This window comes from Embiotoca jacksoni, unplaced genomic scaffold (assembly GCF_022577435.1).
Source record: "Embiotoca jacksoni isolate LCO1_2020_lvr unplaced genomic scaffold, fEmbJac1.0.p SCAF_8, whole genome shotgun sequence".
In the NCBI taxonomy this organism is placed as follows: Eukaryota; Metazoa; Chordata; class Actinopteri; family Embiotocidae; genus Embiotoca; species Embiotoca jacksoni.
This window is the reverse complement of record NW_027185436.1, coordinates 1,492,863-1,509,640: the sequence shown is the minus strand read 5'-3', so window position 1 is coordinate 1,509,640 and position 16,778 is coordinate 1,492,863. Positions and strand designations below refer to the sequence as shown.

The window sequence follows — 16,778 nt, the reverse complement described above, 5'->3', positions numbered from 1 at the left end:
AATAATATTGTCATTATTCAGTTTTTTTCCTTAGTGTATTTTTTGGGTTAGAAAATCTCTGTTGACTCATTCAGATTTTTAATATTTTTTACAAACAACAATTTAAAACCCAAAGATATTAAATTAAGGATGATTTTTTAAAAAAAGAAGAAAGAAAGAAAGCAGCAATAACTCACATTTAATTCAAATTCAATGGATGGATTGTTGTTTCGAGTGCAACAGGGGGACAATTAATACAAACCAAGACGTCCAACTTGAGAAACAGATTCATGAGACTGAAAGTTGCATTGCCTTATTACACAACTAGGTGCCGATGCTTCTGTTTGTTTATTTGTTTGTTTTTGTCGGTTGAGTCCACTCAGTGAAAGACTGCATCGTTTAAAACGGAGCTAACGATGGCTTGATGTAAGATAAGATAATCCTTTATTAGTCCCGCAGTGGGGAAATTTGCAGATATTCATCATAGTCTGTTACAGATGTGTTTGAGTCTCAGTACCAGAAATGAAAAGCTTCTAAACGGTTAATAAGATTCAGAAAAGATTCTAATTGTTTCATCGTAAGAATGTGTGTTAGTATCTCGCAGCTTTATCATGATCATGTCTTGACAGCTAAATGCGCTGACAGTTTCCTTCATCCATGTGCACACAGCTGTGTTTGCTGTCTGGGTTCAGTAATCCCTCATTCAACTTGTCCAGAGCTTTTATGGATTGTTGGCCACAATCATTGTGATTATGAACAGGAGGATGGTTTTATTCATTTATTAAAAATCACCTTTATTTTAAAAAAATATATAAAAAAGGATCTAAAAATCCAATAGATCCTTCAGATGCACACACTCCTGTCTATTAACGCCTGCATTTATTTTTAACCTCCCGCTCAAGCTCCTCAGATTTCTTTATGCCATCCACCACCCATGAGTGTATATTCCCCTTCAAAATAAGAGATAATCCACATTAGCTGGTCATACTGCAGGCATTTACATGACCATCAACACTTCACCGCTCCAGAAAGAACTACAGGAGACTGTTAACTATGAACTCTGCAACTGCTACATGTCTAATGGTAAATATTTGTTCTATCTCTTCATTTTTCTCTCCACAGAAAGAGAATGACGATTCAGGACAGCCTCCAGCACCCCTGGATCAAGGTCGGACTCTGCTTTTTAAATACATGTCTGATTTCATCTCTGTTTTATCCTGTCAAATTTAAACCGTTTCCTTTTTATTTTATTCCAGTAGTTCATATTTGAAACAGCTTGAGTTTATAAGCTGCAGGTTGCTCAGGCTGAACTTACCGACTCTTTACTAAATGTGTCTTCTTGTTTGTGAAATTAGCCAAAAGACACTCAGCAAGCGCTGAGCAGGAAGGAGTCGGCTGTCAACATGGAAAAGTTCAAAAAGTTTGCAGCTCGAAGGAAGTGGAAGGTAAGTGCTTTTCTGTCGTATCGTCTCTACTTGGTAACACGTGTTCACACTGGAGCCTCAAGAAAGACCAATTACTGGAACAAATAAAAAACACTGTCCATGATGTTCCCAGTTTACTCATCACATCCACCACAACACTACCCTTTGAAAGCTTCTTGCCAAAAGGTCTCCTCTGACATACTTCAATGTCACCACCACTGCTGGGTCACCGGAACCATCAGCTTTGCTGCGGCGCTGCTTCGGTGCTCGTCTACGTGTCCGCTTTGGTTCGTCACAGCTGAGCCAGCGACGCTACCAGCCTGAAAGAAGAGCAGGGATTGTTTATCTGAGCTGGTTTTGGCGGCGCTGTCTGGCCATGTGTCTGTTATCTGCTCGGGCATTCTGGCACACTGACAGCTGGTGGCTTTGCAGCAAACCTTGATCTGACTTTAAGTTGATTTATTTTCTTATAATAAAAATGCCCCAAAACATAACAAACATATGATATTATATATAACATAACATATCATATAACAAGTGATATTCAAATTATCACATCTTCATACTGAATAAATCCTCAACTAACCCCATAAAAACAAGCTTCAGGGGTGATTGATGACCCGTGACGGTCATCCATCACAGCAAGATGCGAGCAAGATTTACCCTTCTTGAGAAACTTCTTGAGGTGACACGCTTTTGTGTTGCGCTACAAATTTGCGATTGCCATTGAGACCAAAAGTTACTTATATTATCATACTGTGTGCTTTTATACTACATGTGTGTGTAAATGAATGGTTTGGGTGTATTTGTACTTCCAAGCTTCCAACAATGTTTTGTGTTTAAATTTGATAAACATTTTAAAGCGGTTTCTAGACATTGTAGATAGTTCTACTTTCCTCTGTCCTGTTCACCTTAACATCCAGTGTACTGACGCACTGCAGGGAAAAGTCACCCACCAGTACGACGGTCAGCGGGTTACCAAGAATGAAAAGTAACTGACTCTAAATAGAGCAGAAAATTGCTTTGCATCTCCGCTCGCCTGCCTGTTGACGGCCTCCTTAACGGGACTTGACATGAACTTGTTTTCACTTCTACTCATTCACGAACCGCCATTCTTCTCCTTTCCAGCAATCCGTCCGGCTCATCTCCTTATGCAACCGTCTGTCCCGCTCCTTCCTGTCCAGAAGCAACATAAGTGTGGCGCGCAGTGATGACACGCTGGTAAGACCTGGAGATCTGTTTTTTTTTTTTTTAATTTCCCTAAAATAACAGCGAACATTCAAAAAAGTATAATAACATTACAGCCGAGATCTTGATCCAAATTCATTAAGTGGATTGGGTTTGCGGCTCGTAACGCCATCGAGGCTCTGAATTGCTCCTGAGTGAAACATCTACACTACAACAAGAGTACCATTTCTGATAAATCCAGAGTCCTCTCCTTTCTGTAATATAGAAAGAATTTAAATAATTGATGGGAGACGGGCAGTTTAATGAGTTTCAGTTTGCTTTTATTGAAGCGCATTTGCTTATTAGAGCCCCGGGCTCTCAGTCACAGCTCTGGTATTTCTTACCTTGCTAATCTCTCTCATAATCTCGAGCTTCTACATGTAATTGATCTGTTTCTCATTTTCCCAAAGTGCCACAGGTCGTGTGTTTGTAGAACTGTTGGAATTTCAGTGTGTGCCACTTTAAAGCCAGATTCAGCTCGAAGGAATGCACCTCCACAGAAGGAGACTCTCATTATGTCTTGTCAATAAATGAATCGGTCTGCTCGCAGACAGGAGCACACGAAGGCTTTTGTGTTATTAGTGTGTGAAGTTTCAGTCTATAAGTTAATACTGACAAGCCTGAGTGATGTCAACGCTGCTGCGTCTGTGAGCAACTAAATCATTTACAAAGCACTGCCAGCAGGCCAGGGCCAGGCCTGCTTCCTCATCAGAGGGTTACACAGCAACTTCCCCATGTCCCAGGTGAGATGGCAGGTAGAACCAGGCATGTTGAGGATGCAGCGCCTCCTGTAGTTTACAAGCCGAACTGCAGCAGGAGGGGATAACGCCTGCACCAGCTCTCTTAAAGATCATCGTCTATGTGGGCTCAGCAGTTTCAGGGTTAAGTGCCTTATTTAAAGACCATATGGAGAGATGGGGTTTAAGAGCAGCTCCACAATTCACAGTGATAATAAGCAGACATCATTTTCATAATCAAGCATTTTTTTTGGGGGGGAGGGTGGGTTCGGGTTGCAAGCATAGACCACGTCTATACTTTCCAGTTATTCCATTCTTTCTCTGTGTTTTGGGGGAATTTGTTAGTGAGAAGCAGAGCGATCAAATCAAGGGAATGAAGGTCATCAACATTTATTTTTCTTCTCGATGTTTTCTTGTTGTGCTGAAGAGGTTTTGAAGTGGACATTTACCAGCAGGCTGTTACCAGAGGAAAGTCTTGAAATATTGCACATCAAAGGGAAAATAAGATAGACAACAACTGTGTTGACAGTGAATTCCCAGCAGGCGCTTTGCCGCTTGTCTGAGGTGCTTCAGTCGCGGCTCGCCCAGCAGGGAGGTTATGTTGAGGAATGTAGCTGGAGTGTCAGGCTTGATTGAACAGACTCCATATCAGGCTCGCCTGCCTCCATCCCCTCTACTCTTCTATCCTCCCGTCTCTCCAATTTCTGCGCCGTACAGCTAGCTGAGGCTGAACGTTATTGGGTCACATGTCACTGACGGAAAGAGTCTTGATATGGAGTTTCGTCTGAGCTGCAGATGCAAAAAGAACTGTTGTTTTTCTGTTGGCTTCTCTGGGTATTCACGCCTGAGAAAGAAATGAAAGAGAGTCTAAGGAGAGCGTGTGATGGAAATAATTAACCGGATTAATGGTAACAGGATTCGATTTTCCTGAGATTAGTGGAAGAGTAACTGTCTTTATCTTTCTTTCCCACCCACCGAGGATGAGGAAGACTCTTTTGTGATGAAGGCCATCATCCACGCCATAAACGATGATAACGTGCCCGGTCTGCAGCATCTTCTTGGCTCGTTGAACAGTTACGACGTAAACCAGCCCAACAAGGTGACTGACATATTTACATGTATGAAGTGCACATAACAAGCCATCATTTCTTCTTCTTTCTTATAACTGTTCTGTTTTTAACCATGTTGTATTAATGTAAAAGTAAGAAATGTTTCGTGTTGCATTCTTTAATAAATCCAAAGCTCCACGTACAATCTGAAGGAATGATACCACACTGTCACGTCAAACTATTTATGAGGGTGTTCACATGTCCAGCAGAAAGCAGAGCTGTCTCCTTCAGGAGCTGAATGGATCTTTCTGATCAGGTCTAAAATTTGATTTTGTGTAGCTTGAGATTTTACGAGTGTGCTTCAATTTATGTAAATGAGAAATATTGTTTACATGAGCCGAGGTTTGTCATCGTGTTAATGGTGTTTGTGAACGTCTTGGCTGAAAGAGACACCTCTCGAAACACTTCAACAGCACCTCAAACTGCAGCCCCCAAGATGACCATACAATTGAAACCTAAAGAAAAAATAATCACAGACATTTTAATGTAGAAAGGAGCCAAACTCCTAACTTGCTTCCACACCAAACAGCCTGATGATCAGGTACGTGTTAAGACTCAACAACTCACTCAACGTCACTCTGGTTCGATGGGGAAGGAGACGCTGTTCGCTGATGGAGGAAAACAAGAGGAAAGAAGGAACGAGAACACATCAGTACGGAGAGGAGGAGGAGAATAACATTACGACTAGTGACACAACTCTTGAGAGAGACTAAAACACTGTAAAGAGGCAAAAGAAAATGTTTGAGTTACTGCTGGTAACTGTCAGATTTCTATGTTTGGCCTATTTTTAAGCTCAGGACCTGTTTCAGAAAAGGTTATCTTGCCATTTTCTTTTACCTCAGTCAGTATTTCTGTCTCCATGCAGACCCTCAAAGAAAAATAACAAGAAGAAAGGCTCTAAAATGTGAGAAGTCATTTCCTGAACACATTTTAAAGGAGAAAAACAGCTGCCTTCTTCCTTTTTTCTTTGTCTGGACCACAACGGCCACGTAAACCTAAATGTCACTGACTCATAAAATTACATTATTGGTCGGCCGAATGCTGCGACTTTCTTTATCCATCTCAAATTAAAAGCCCTTGTTTGAAAATAAAAGCCCTCCAGTGTTTCATACACAGTCCAGCCATCTGCTAGTTTTTTGACGTAGTCTTGTTATGTTATTACACCTCGTCAGATTGAGGTTCACAGCTGCAGCTCTTGCACACATTAAACACCATCATTGCTGAAACTGAACGTATGATATGTGTGTATGTTGCAGCACGGGACTCCTCCCCTGCTGATAGCGGCCGGCTGTGGCAACATTCAAATCATCGAGGTGCTGATGAGAAAAGGTGCCGACATCCAGGCCCATGACAAGGTAAAGACTCGTCTCTTTGGTGTCATCATTGTGCTTCTGACATCCAGCTGTGGGGTTTAATAGACGGGCATTAAAGGCGTCACAGCTGCAGTAATGATGACTGAAAACAGTGACACACTGTCATTTGGATTATTATGGGGGCTATCTATACTATAAATAAATGCACCCATGAACTCATTACACTCAGCTGTGCTGCACAACTCACTGTAGAAAATATCATATGAATAGCATATATTGATCGATGTTTTAAATAGTCTTAAAAGGATATTTAGATCCATCAGTAAGTCATTGGACTGAGACATAAACTGCGAACGTTTTTGTAAATAGTTACAAAAAACGGACTATTCCATGAATTAGATGTGATTACTTTAATGTGATTACTGTCCCTTTTTTGTTTCATTTTATGAGCACAAGTCTTAAAATTGTTTGTGGGCAAAAATACACATTGTTTTATGCCTTTAGTAAAAATGGAATTAAATCCGCCTGTAGTTTATTATTTGACAAAATTCTGATTCTAAACTATATATTTCTGATTTAAAAAAAAAAGCATAATAAGTTATTTCATTGTTTTATGCACATTGGTAGGAGGGCTGAGAGGATTAGGATTAAAGTTCTTATAATAATTAAAGTTCCTAAAGCCCAAGGTGATGTCTTTAAATGTCTTGTTGTCATGTTTGTCCAACCAACAATACAAATCCCAAAGATTTCAGTTTACAATTATGGAAAACAGAAGAAAGAAAATATTCACATTTGAACTAGAAATTTCCACTGAAAGTTTTGTGGCTTTTCTTTATGATAATGTCATATTAATTGCAACATCGCCACCCAGTCTTAAAGAAGATACACATCGTCTTTAGAGATTTTGTGTGGGAGGTATTGGCGTGAGAACATAATTTTCAAATAGACACTGAACCAGTTCATCTCAACATACATAACTGGATGCATAGATCTGATATACTATGGGGATATTAGCACCAATTACATGGCAGATTAATCACAGTTAATTAATTTGGTCGTTGGGGGATGCCAACACAGGTTTTTAGTCCCAAACCATCCCAAGAGAACATTGGTACAGGATCAGTGATTGATAACAGACAATTTCTTGAGTTTAAGATCAGTAATCTATGTACAAAAGGTAACAATATGAAAAGTACTGTCTCCCAACAGATGTCCAAATTACAGACACAGTGCCACATGTTTAGCAAGTTTAATTATAACCAGTTACCAAGGCTGCACCTTGACTAGTGTGGCTCTAAATGCAGGATGCTAGCACATCTCAAAATAGTCCCAGCTTCCCTGTCAGAAATGTGCTGTGCAGTGATTTAAAAGGATGTTCGTATACCATCTGGCTGCAGACAATGTCTGAGAGCTAAATCTTCTCGTAAAGGTCAGGGATGAATCCTGGAATGTTTTTCTTTTTGGAACCCTCAGAGTGGAGCCAACGCTATCTACTATGCAGCGAGACATGGCCATGTCGAGACCCTGAAATTCCTCCATGAAAAGAAGTGTCCTCTGGATGTCCAAGATAAGGTGAATCACGTCTTTTCCCAGCTTGACACGTCTGCTGCTCAAACACATTCTCACACATTCTCACTACTACTACACCAGTTATCTATCGGCAATTACTCACTACCTCCTACCCACCCAAGCCCTTGAGAAGCATTACTTTGAAATGCCCCAAAACACACACACGCGCACACACACACACACACACACACACACACACACACACACACACACACACACACACGGATTACACATTCACACTCTAGATTTTACACACCTGGGAGGAAACCAGTTACTCTGGCATTTTATCATCTTATTTGCTGTTGCTATAGAAACAGGTCTTGCAGAGAGAGAGAGAGGTGTGTGTGTGTGTGATTGTTTGCTTTTGATGCTGGTGTGGCCTCGATCATAGAGCCCGCTTGGGCACACTGAAAGCCTTTTCCGATCTCTTCAATCATTTTATCTGCTGGTGGTGTCTCCGTCTTTGAACAGAGCAGAGTCCTTCACCACCAGACCGCAGCTCATCTGCACTCCTGGCACTTTCCTAATTATTATCTCGTTGCAGTCGAAGGATCATTAAAATTTAATCTTGCTTCATTACACTTTAACCCTCAAATCACGACCTGAGGTGTCGGTGTGTAACCAGATAATTGTCTTATGAGAAAGGGAAAACAGGACGGCCTTTCAAACCCGTTCAATAAGGTGAATCTGCTGTTTCTTTATAAACCCCGTAACTGCATTTATTTTAAAGCTTTTTTCCAACATAAATCCATTTTATATCATTTTTAAATGGTCCTCTTAAGATATTTTTTTAAATATAGTCTTCGGTATTGTTTCACAGCGGCAGCCTTTCTGCTAACGAGCTGCTTCTCTGACATAAAGTTGAAAGATCGATTTCTAACGAGTCCCAAATCAGAAGAGTAAAATCTAAATATCTTGTTTGAGACTCAGAGTAAATGGCATGACTAACAGGCCTTTAAAAGCCATTTCAGTTGCCGTACCTCAAAGTACTGCAGTGTTAAGGAACATTATATCTTAGGGGTGTCTTTGCTTTGAAATATTTTTTCACAAGAAAAACAAATTGTTTGTTGATGCTATTATTTTTATTTAAAGTTGCAGTATACATAAACACATTCTTCTGTAAATTTGAACTGCTGATTTATTCATGTTGTTTTAACTCTTTGCGTCCTCTAGTCTGGGGAGACAGCTCTTCATGTGGCGGCTCGCTACGGCAACGTGGATGTGGTGAGCTACCTGTGCAGCATCCAGGCCAACCCGGACCTGGCAGACAGGGTGAGGTCGTGCTCCTGCAGCGGAACCGCAGTGACGCCGTGGTCATTAGAACGACGCAGGTTTTAATCTCATGCACTCCACGTTTCCATCTCCAGGAGCAGGAGACCCCGCTGCACTGCGCCGCCTGGCACGGCTACTCTGCAGTCGCCCGAGCACTCTGTCAGGCAGGCTGCCACGTGGACGCAAAGAACCGTGACGGGGAGAGTCCTGTGCTGACGGCCTCCGCTCGGGGCTTCGTGGACATCGTGGAGTGCCTGGTGGCGCACAGCGCCGATGTAGAAGCTACTGACAAGGTGATCACTTTTTTTATTATTATTTATTTATTTTGACAGAACTGTCGTCGGATCCGAACATTTCAGTTCTACATGTTTTGATATAATGATTCATATTATGTTGTTGATTTTGATTTTTTTTTTTCGTTAAAAAGAAAGAGCTGCGTTTTCCAGATCTTACTGCCATCAGGTCGCCTGACAGTTGTTTGTTCCAAATTCACCTCTAAAATTAGTAAATATATGTATGACTTGATACATTTCGAAATGGGAAACTGGTTGAGTAAACAATGCACAGGAAAAACAGCAAAGGAGAACAAACTCGTCTGGCAGGTTTCCCGCAGGTTTCCTGTAGAACAATGTTGATAAACTGACATTACGCCCTCGGCGACCCACTTAGCTGAAGGTTAAAAGAAAAAAGAAGCAAAGCTGATGCTCTGACAAAAGGCACAAGTAAATATGTCGAAAAAAGACAGCTAAGGGCAGCGTGCGCCTCTGTAGGTCACAGTCTGATAGAACACCTGCATCTCTGCAGCCCCTGCTCACTAAAGTGTTGAATCTGCTACGTCAGAGATGCACGCTGCCCGTTAAGAGACGGAGGACATAACCCCGCTCGGTGTTTGTGTGTCTCCAGGACGGACACACAGCTCTGCACCTGGCCGTACGGAGGTGTCAGGTTGAAGTTGTCCGCTGCCTCCTCAGACACCACTGCCACTTAGACCAGCAGGATCGCCATGGCAACACGCCGCTCCACATCGCCTGCAAGGACGGTAATCTGCCCATCGTCATGGCGATCTGCGGTGCCAAGGCCAGCCTGGACCTGCCCAACAAGGTGAGTACAACCACTCCTCTGCTCTTTTAAAACTGCAGAAAAATATACTTCCAAAACACTGGACTGATAACAATTTGAGTTGGTTGAAAGGGCAACTCGCCAAAATCTGAAAAAAGAAAACACACCTGTCTTTCCAGGAGCAATACTCTGAGACCGGGAGAGATGTGTGTTGTGTTTTGTGTCTCTCCGTCTCTTTTGTTTAGAATCACTTTGTAGTTGTTGTTTTTTTATGTCTTGCAAATTAACTCTGACTTTCCAACTAGAAATATTAAGTTACTTCATACAGAAGCTCTGGTAGGCTCATTCAGTAGTTTTTAGATACCGCTCTCTTCTTCTAAGATTTCTGTCTCCAATCCGAAGAGGTGGGGGTGAACAAGAACTAATGCACACGGCCCACATTCAGAAACTGTGCCATTTGGACAAGCTATTTACACTTGCCTGAGAAAAATGTCCCCATGGGAGCAATAAAGTATATCATATCGTATTGTATTTGGACTGCAATGTCACACACTCGGCCAATCAGAAGAGAGGATTGATATTAATGCACCTTAAAGACACAGACACAAAACAGCCTTTTCTTGGTAGAACGCCTGAGAAGCTAAAGCAGATGATGTGTAAAAAATTGGATCTTTAATTTTACTGTTGAGTAAACTGGCCAATCCAGCACCAAAATCTTCATGTAGGTCAAAAAAACAAAAGCAAAATATTTCGTTTTTATGACACTTCATATTCATAGGCATCTAAAGAGAATGTTAAACCTCAAAGATAAAACTACCCGCTATGATTATGTGTCATTACTAATAACCAGATGCTAATTTTGGAGAATATTGGCACATTGCTTTATCCTTGAAATACAATGTTGCTGCACATAGTTGAGACCAGTTTTGACATTCATCTTACTCAATCTCCAAACACAGCTAATGTTTGCTGCTGCCAGCTCAGCACTGATAGCATTATGTGATCTGTTACACCACCTCGATGAGTCAACTCAAACATGTTTGTATTTTCTAAGAGCAGCCAGATCAAACTACGCCACACGCTCACAGTATTTGGGTTCGGCTCATTTGCCATCTTTATGTTTCAACTTGACCTTTTGAACAAAACAAAATTCATGAAAATTGTGTTTTTTCCAGTTTGGTGTGAAACAACTTTAGCGGCCTGCACAGAGCACAAACATTAACCTCATGCACGGCCTTTGGGATGAACTGGAATACTAACTGTAAGCCCGACCTTCAGTGTTGGACCTCACCGACGCTCTGAACGGGAGCAGATATCTGCAGCCAGGCTCCAAAGTCTTGTGAAAAGGCTTCCTTAAAGAGAGGAGGCAGATTAAGGCCCGGCCTCTCATGACTTCAGGACCCTGTTGTGTCCACATACTTTTGAGTATGTCAGGCAGCCATTCTAGTTAAATGAGGCCTAATCACCGGCCGAACACAGGGATAAATCAACACAGAAAGCCGATGTATTACAGGGATTAAAGGGGGATTTACAGCAAGTGTAAATTGATGCTGTTTGAAGGTTTTAGCAATGTGATCCAATATTATTGAGACTCGGCTCAGAAATCTGGCATTCAGCATATTGTTTGTAAAAGCTGAACTGGTCCTTTAAGGGAACTCTCACATACCTGGGTTATATTTGACTGAAGATCCCATTGTTCTTTGCCTCTTTGGCCAGGCTCGTCTTCCCACACACATTTCTGCCTTTGCTGATTTCACTTTCTATTCTGAAACCATCCATTTTTAATATATACTGAGACAGACCTGCTCACTCTCTCAGCATTCTTGCACTCAAAAACACTTTTTTCCAGCATAGTTCAGGGAAGTGATGTGCATCAGGAGCAGACAGCCCCACCGTAGATGTTGTGATTTATGCATTATTTTCTGTGTGTGCTTGTTTCCTCTAAGCTTATCGAAAGCAGCATATCACACACTGCTGACTCTGCGCCTGGGTTTGTCTTCACTGTCAAGCTGTAGACACAAGGGAGACACATAAGAGGGGTGGAATTGAAAATGTCTGCTGCTCTGTTTACAACATAATAGAATAGGATTAGTTTTTTCAAGCTGTGAAAAGAGGAATTGATTGAAATGCTGCTTTCAAGAAGGTTTATTTAGTTGTGAGTATTGATATTTTCCAAAGCTTTTATTTAATTCTGTGGCAAAAAAGTAATTTTTGTGTGTTTAAAAAGAGGACCAAAACTGTGTTATAGGATTGTGTTTGTAAGTTGGATTTGCAATTAATAGTGGGAAAAAATGATTTATTCAGTTATTGTGGTAACAATCCTTTTCAGACGGCATTTAATTTGTTTTCTAAACACTTGTTTTATTTTTCTTCATCTCAGCATTTCCTGTCTCCCTGCAATCTCCAGACATTCAGACTTTTGTTCAACTTTGACTGAGAAGATGTGCACACTCAGCCACTTGAAACTTTTCCAGCTTGCTTTAGCACCATAATTAGTCCATTATCACGCTGTCAGAATAAAGTCTATCGCCGTCGCTCTTGTAAAATCTTTTGAATTTGTGTTTGCTCTCAATATGTATTTACTGCCTGCATCAGAGCCTTAACATCACATCCTGTTTCTGGACCGTGTTGTTGAACAAAAATGAAACATGTCTGTACCCTTAAGTACAAGTTATACTGCTTTGTGGATGTGTGCAGCTGGAAGAGTTTGCGTGACTTAAATGTCATCATGTCCGTGAAGATCTGTATCAATCCAAGCTGACAAACATGTGGACGCATTTGTATGCAGACAGCCATTGTAAAGAAACACAACTGTGTGTGTATCCATGGTCCATTTCTTGGGTGAGTTTGTGCTCGTATCCATGGACACCGGCAGATGTTAAAATTTCACGGTGTAACTGAGGCCTTTGTGTTGATTTTTGATGATATGCTGCTCTTAAGGTAGATTAGACCCTCTTCTCCCAGACACACGTCATCATGTGGGATTCTTGTTCTGCGATGTTCCACTTGATATAAAAAATGATAAGATATTTTACAGAGTAGTCTTCTCGCCATTTCCACACTTTTTAGTCCCCTGGTGTTGACTGCAAAACTCTTTTTTATCTTTGTCTCTGTACCCAGTATGGCAGAACGCCCCTCCACCTGGCTGCTAACAACGGGAGCCTTGAGGTTGTCCGTCATCTCTGCCTGGCCGGAGCAAATATCGACGTCATCACCAATGTAAGTCCTCACGGTTTCGCCCTTCAATGTAGAGTAGCTTAACCCATTATGTAATGCTTTGTGACAAGAATTTATCTCCGGCGCTGCAGAAAATTGCACTTTGGCATTTCGTTTTTACCCTTTCAGTAAAATACAGCACAGCCTCTTGGCATTTTGATTAATTATACTGTCTAGTCTGGTTTGTATATGAACAGTGCCTCCATGACAGATTGTAAAGTATGTATACGTATTAAAAAAGGATGTAGTCAACATCTGCATAGCTCGTATAGGATACAAATTGAAAACATCTCTGTCAGTTTTTTTCAAATATTATTTGCATGGTGAGTTGTTAATTTTCTGCTTGAGCTGCAGAGCAGAGAAGCTGGTGACTGCTTTTAAACTCAAACAGGATTTAATCTGTAGAAATGCATTATTTTCACTGCCCTCCTGTCACTGAGCTGCACCTCCTGCCGGTTTAAAGCTTAAAATCTTTAATGTTTCCTTCTTTATGTTATTGAAATTCATTTAACCTCTTAACCCCAACACTCACATTAAAGGTGCAATATGTACGATTTGTATTTTTTAATTCAAATTAATTTTATGTATTAAGTTTGAACCCATCAGCCACATAAAGTCTTGTATGAAATCCTAATGGACTTCAAAGGGTAACTTTTCATCTTTAAAATGATTTGTCGTCTGTGGCTTCTAATGACATTTAATTAATAGAAGTTCTTAATAGATTTGAGGGACTTGGCAAACAGTAAAAAATGAACCCGTGTCTCTTAATTCCTGTCGTACCCTCAGGTCTTCATTTGCCTTTAAGGTGCAGTGTACATCCAGTTGAAGAGTTGAAGCCTGGTTTAGTTTCTTCTACAGTACCAGGGTCGCTGTCTCGTCACATCAGCCTCTCCACTGTTGAAGGCCTCAATCCTTTTCCAACCAGCATTCACAACTGGAAAGCCGTCACGTTGCTGGTGTACAGAGACTTCTGTTGTAGGCGGCATTAATAGGACCTCCAGATGTTGCATTGTTGCGAAAACCCGCCCTGGGCTTTCCCGAGGCTTCCTTTGATGTCACGCTGTACACTGTACATACAAAAATATTTCCTTTTTTGGGGATCTTGTATGCGATAGTGAACCAGTTCTGCTTCACTTCAACCCATGTGGAACTTAAATGTTTCTTTTAAAAAGAGTTAAGCCTCAAAACCCAAATACTGAATTCGATCCTTTGTGAATTAACATGCAAAATTTTGAGCACTTTACTTCCTGTTCTCATCCTTTCAGTAATGGTTTTCAATGAATTCAGACAGAAAGGATGTAACCAACACGTAAAATATGAAACCTTTTCTTAAGAGACTCCACCGCCAGATGTTCCAGGTTGAGCTTTTTCTCTCTCTGAATTCTCCTGCTGTTAATATTGTATGACAGCTGATGTGCTATGCATGTTTAATATAGAAAGCACATATTGAGATGTATAATTCATCGTCCAGTGGCCTGTGTCAGAGGTTTGTTGTGAAGCAGCTGAGGGAGAAACCAGTTCAGGAGGAGTCCACATGATGCTTTATTTCTGTGATTTCTTCTATTTTCTAATTGGATTGTGAAAGAATACATTTTTGACTTTGAAGTTTCAGAGACTTTACAAGGTATTCAAAGCCTTTTGAAACATCTGTTTCAGCAGATATTTAATCTGGAATGTAAATAGCACGGCTGATCTAACATTCCTCTCCAGTTTTGTGGCAAACACAACACCAGCCGGTGATCTGTCGTTGCCAAGCATCAGTAGTGATAATCGTGACACCTTGCCATCTGCACGAGCTCAGTCACGTGTCTTTGCTCACATATGACAGTGGTCAATTTGTGGTTTAAAGCTGCACTTCATTTACATTCCCATTCTTGACATTTCACTAATCCAAACAGCGTAAAGGTCGGAGCTCTCATAACCTGGTAATATTATGCGACCTTATCAGAAAAGCACAGAGAGAAAGAAACTGGAAAACTAAGCGGAGAATAAAGCTCGAAAATGTGTTCACAAAGCCTCTGAATTCTTTATTGATTTTTCTCGATAAAACCGTCAGTAATCAGCACGTTTTCATGACAAACCCAGTTGAACATTCTTCACCATAATGTAGAGGGCGGAGGCGCTCTGTGGGTGTTTAAGGCTGTCGATGCCGTTTACCGCTGCGGAGCGGCAGCCAGACTCGGGCAGTGACAGATGGCTCAGTTAGTGAAAGAGACGTGAAATTTGTCGCGAATGTGGTGTTTCTGTGTCAGTGTGTTGACGGGAAAACGGAGAGTTAGAAACGAGAGAGCGGTTCCAGAGCAGCTGGACGGACAGAGATACTGTCAGTGAGTGTTTGTGTGCCGTTCAGTCTCTGCAGCTGGAGCTCTACTGGAACTACTGCAGAGCTTAAATGGGTAATGACCAGAGATGATGGTCAAAATCATGGTGTAAATTAATTCATTATAAATGAAATAAAGAACAAATGGTCTGCATGTCAGATCAATGAGGATGAAATAATATACGATCAGATGGGAGTATGAAGCTCACCATATGAGGGTGCGATGTCATTTTATTAAGGACTAACTAAAAAGCAATTTCCGCATCGAAATGTCAGCAAAAAGGTGTTTTATAAATACTGGAGCACACATTTAAGCAGCCAGAGGAAATGTGTAAAGGATTATGTGTTCGCTAAAGGTTTGTCTTTCTTTGTTCTTTTTCTCTTTCAGGATGGAAAGACAGCAGAGGATTTGGCTTCGACTGATCAACATGAACAAATAATAACACTGTTGGGCAAGCTTAAAAAGGTAAACAAGGGAGACGCAATGCACGCTGCACATGTGTTAAATTCATTTAGATATCACATTACTATTCAAATGCAATAAAGAGAAAATACATGTCTGCATAAAGAGATAAGATAATTCTTTATTGATCCCTGTGGGGGAAATTAAAAGGTTACATCAGCTCAGTCTGATTTTACATACAGTGTATAAATAGAATAAGATGATTAACAATACAGAATCAAATGATACAAAATAAAGTATCATTAGTATCAGAAAGTGTATGTGCAGTGTATGTATGTATGTGCAGTGTAAGAATAAAGTGCACGAGTCTGAGGTTTCACAGTCACAACACTTGATCTATTTCAGAGCCGAGGTGTGGAGACAGACGTTTCAGGGAGACAGGAAGGTGTTACATTTGAGCAAATTTAGACTTTGTGGCAGCACTTTGCAAAACACGTACAGGTGTAATGAATTATAATACAGCGCTGTACAGAACTGTATGAACACACGGAGCTCCTTTATTTAACAGGGTTTACATAAATCCCTCAGAAACTACCGTCAAATGCAAATTTGAGGTGTACTTTAATTGTATTTCCATTTTATGCAACTTTATGCTTCTACTCTACTAAATCTCAGCGGTAAATACTGGACTTTTCCGTCCACTACATTTGTCTGACAGCTTAAGTTAGAAGTTTCTTTTAAGGGTCCAGTTTTCATACCCCTTCTGCCCAGTGAACTCCATGTTTCTCTGAATTTGGTGACTCTGATGACCTAAAGTATTAGATGTTTCTTTAGGAGCTGAGAAAATAGTTACTTCCTACATACGCACTTCCAACTTATAAACAATTTCAATGCCACGTGGATTTGCTGGGAAATGACGCGTTTTTCTGTGTTTGTTGACTCTGCAGGTATACATGGTTCCTACAGAACAGAAATTATACAAACATAATGATTTTATGGAATATGATGCATTACTGTCTAATAAACTAACCAGCAGTGCACAAAGTAATTAAAAAAGCACAAACTCGGATAACTACAGCAGGCAAATGCACATTAATGTAACAGTAATATTAATCCAAAACACTATATATAATACAACACTGACAGGGAT

General features: G+C 40.7%; 1 protein-coding gene across 4 annotated transcripts in view; it reads left to right on the top strand.

The window, feature by feature from the left end:
• dapk1 (death-associated protein kinase 1) overlaps positions 1-16,778 on the top strand; it is a 77,234-nt gene that overhangs the window by 46,365 nt on the left and 14,091 nt on the right. For all 4 annotated transcript variants that reach the window (XM_069178124.1, XM_069178123.1, XM_069178126.1 and 1 more), the window contains exons 9-19: positions 1,102-1,147; positions 1,335-1,424; positions 2,532-2,624; positions 4,347-4,466; positions 5,733-5,831; positions 7,263-7,361; positions 8,532-8,630; positions 8,726-8,923; positions 9,534-9,731; positions 12,810-12,908; positions 15,614-15,691. In XM_069178124.1, the coding sequence (XP_069034225.1) occupies positions 1,102-1,147; positions 1,335-1,424; positions 2,532-2,624; positions 4,347-4,466; positions 5,733-5,831; positions 7,263-7,361; positions 8,532-8,630; positions 8,726-8,923; positions 9,534-9,731; positions 12,810-12,908; positions 15,614-15,691 (1,219 nt within the window). The remainder of the gene's footprint in view (positions 1-1,101; positions 1,148-1,334; positions 1,425-2,531; positions 2,625-4,346; positions 4,467-5,732; positions 5,832-7,262; positions 7,362-8,531; positions 8,631-8,725; positions 8,924-9,533; positions 9,732-12,809; positions 12,909-15,613; positions 15,692-16,778) is intronic.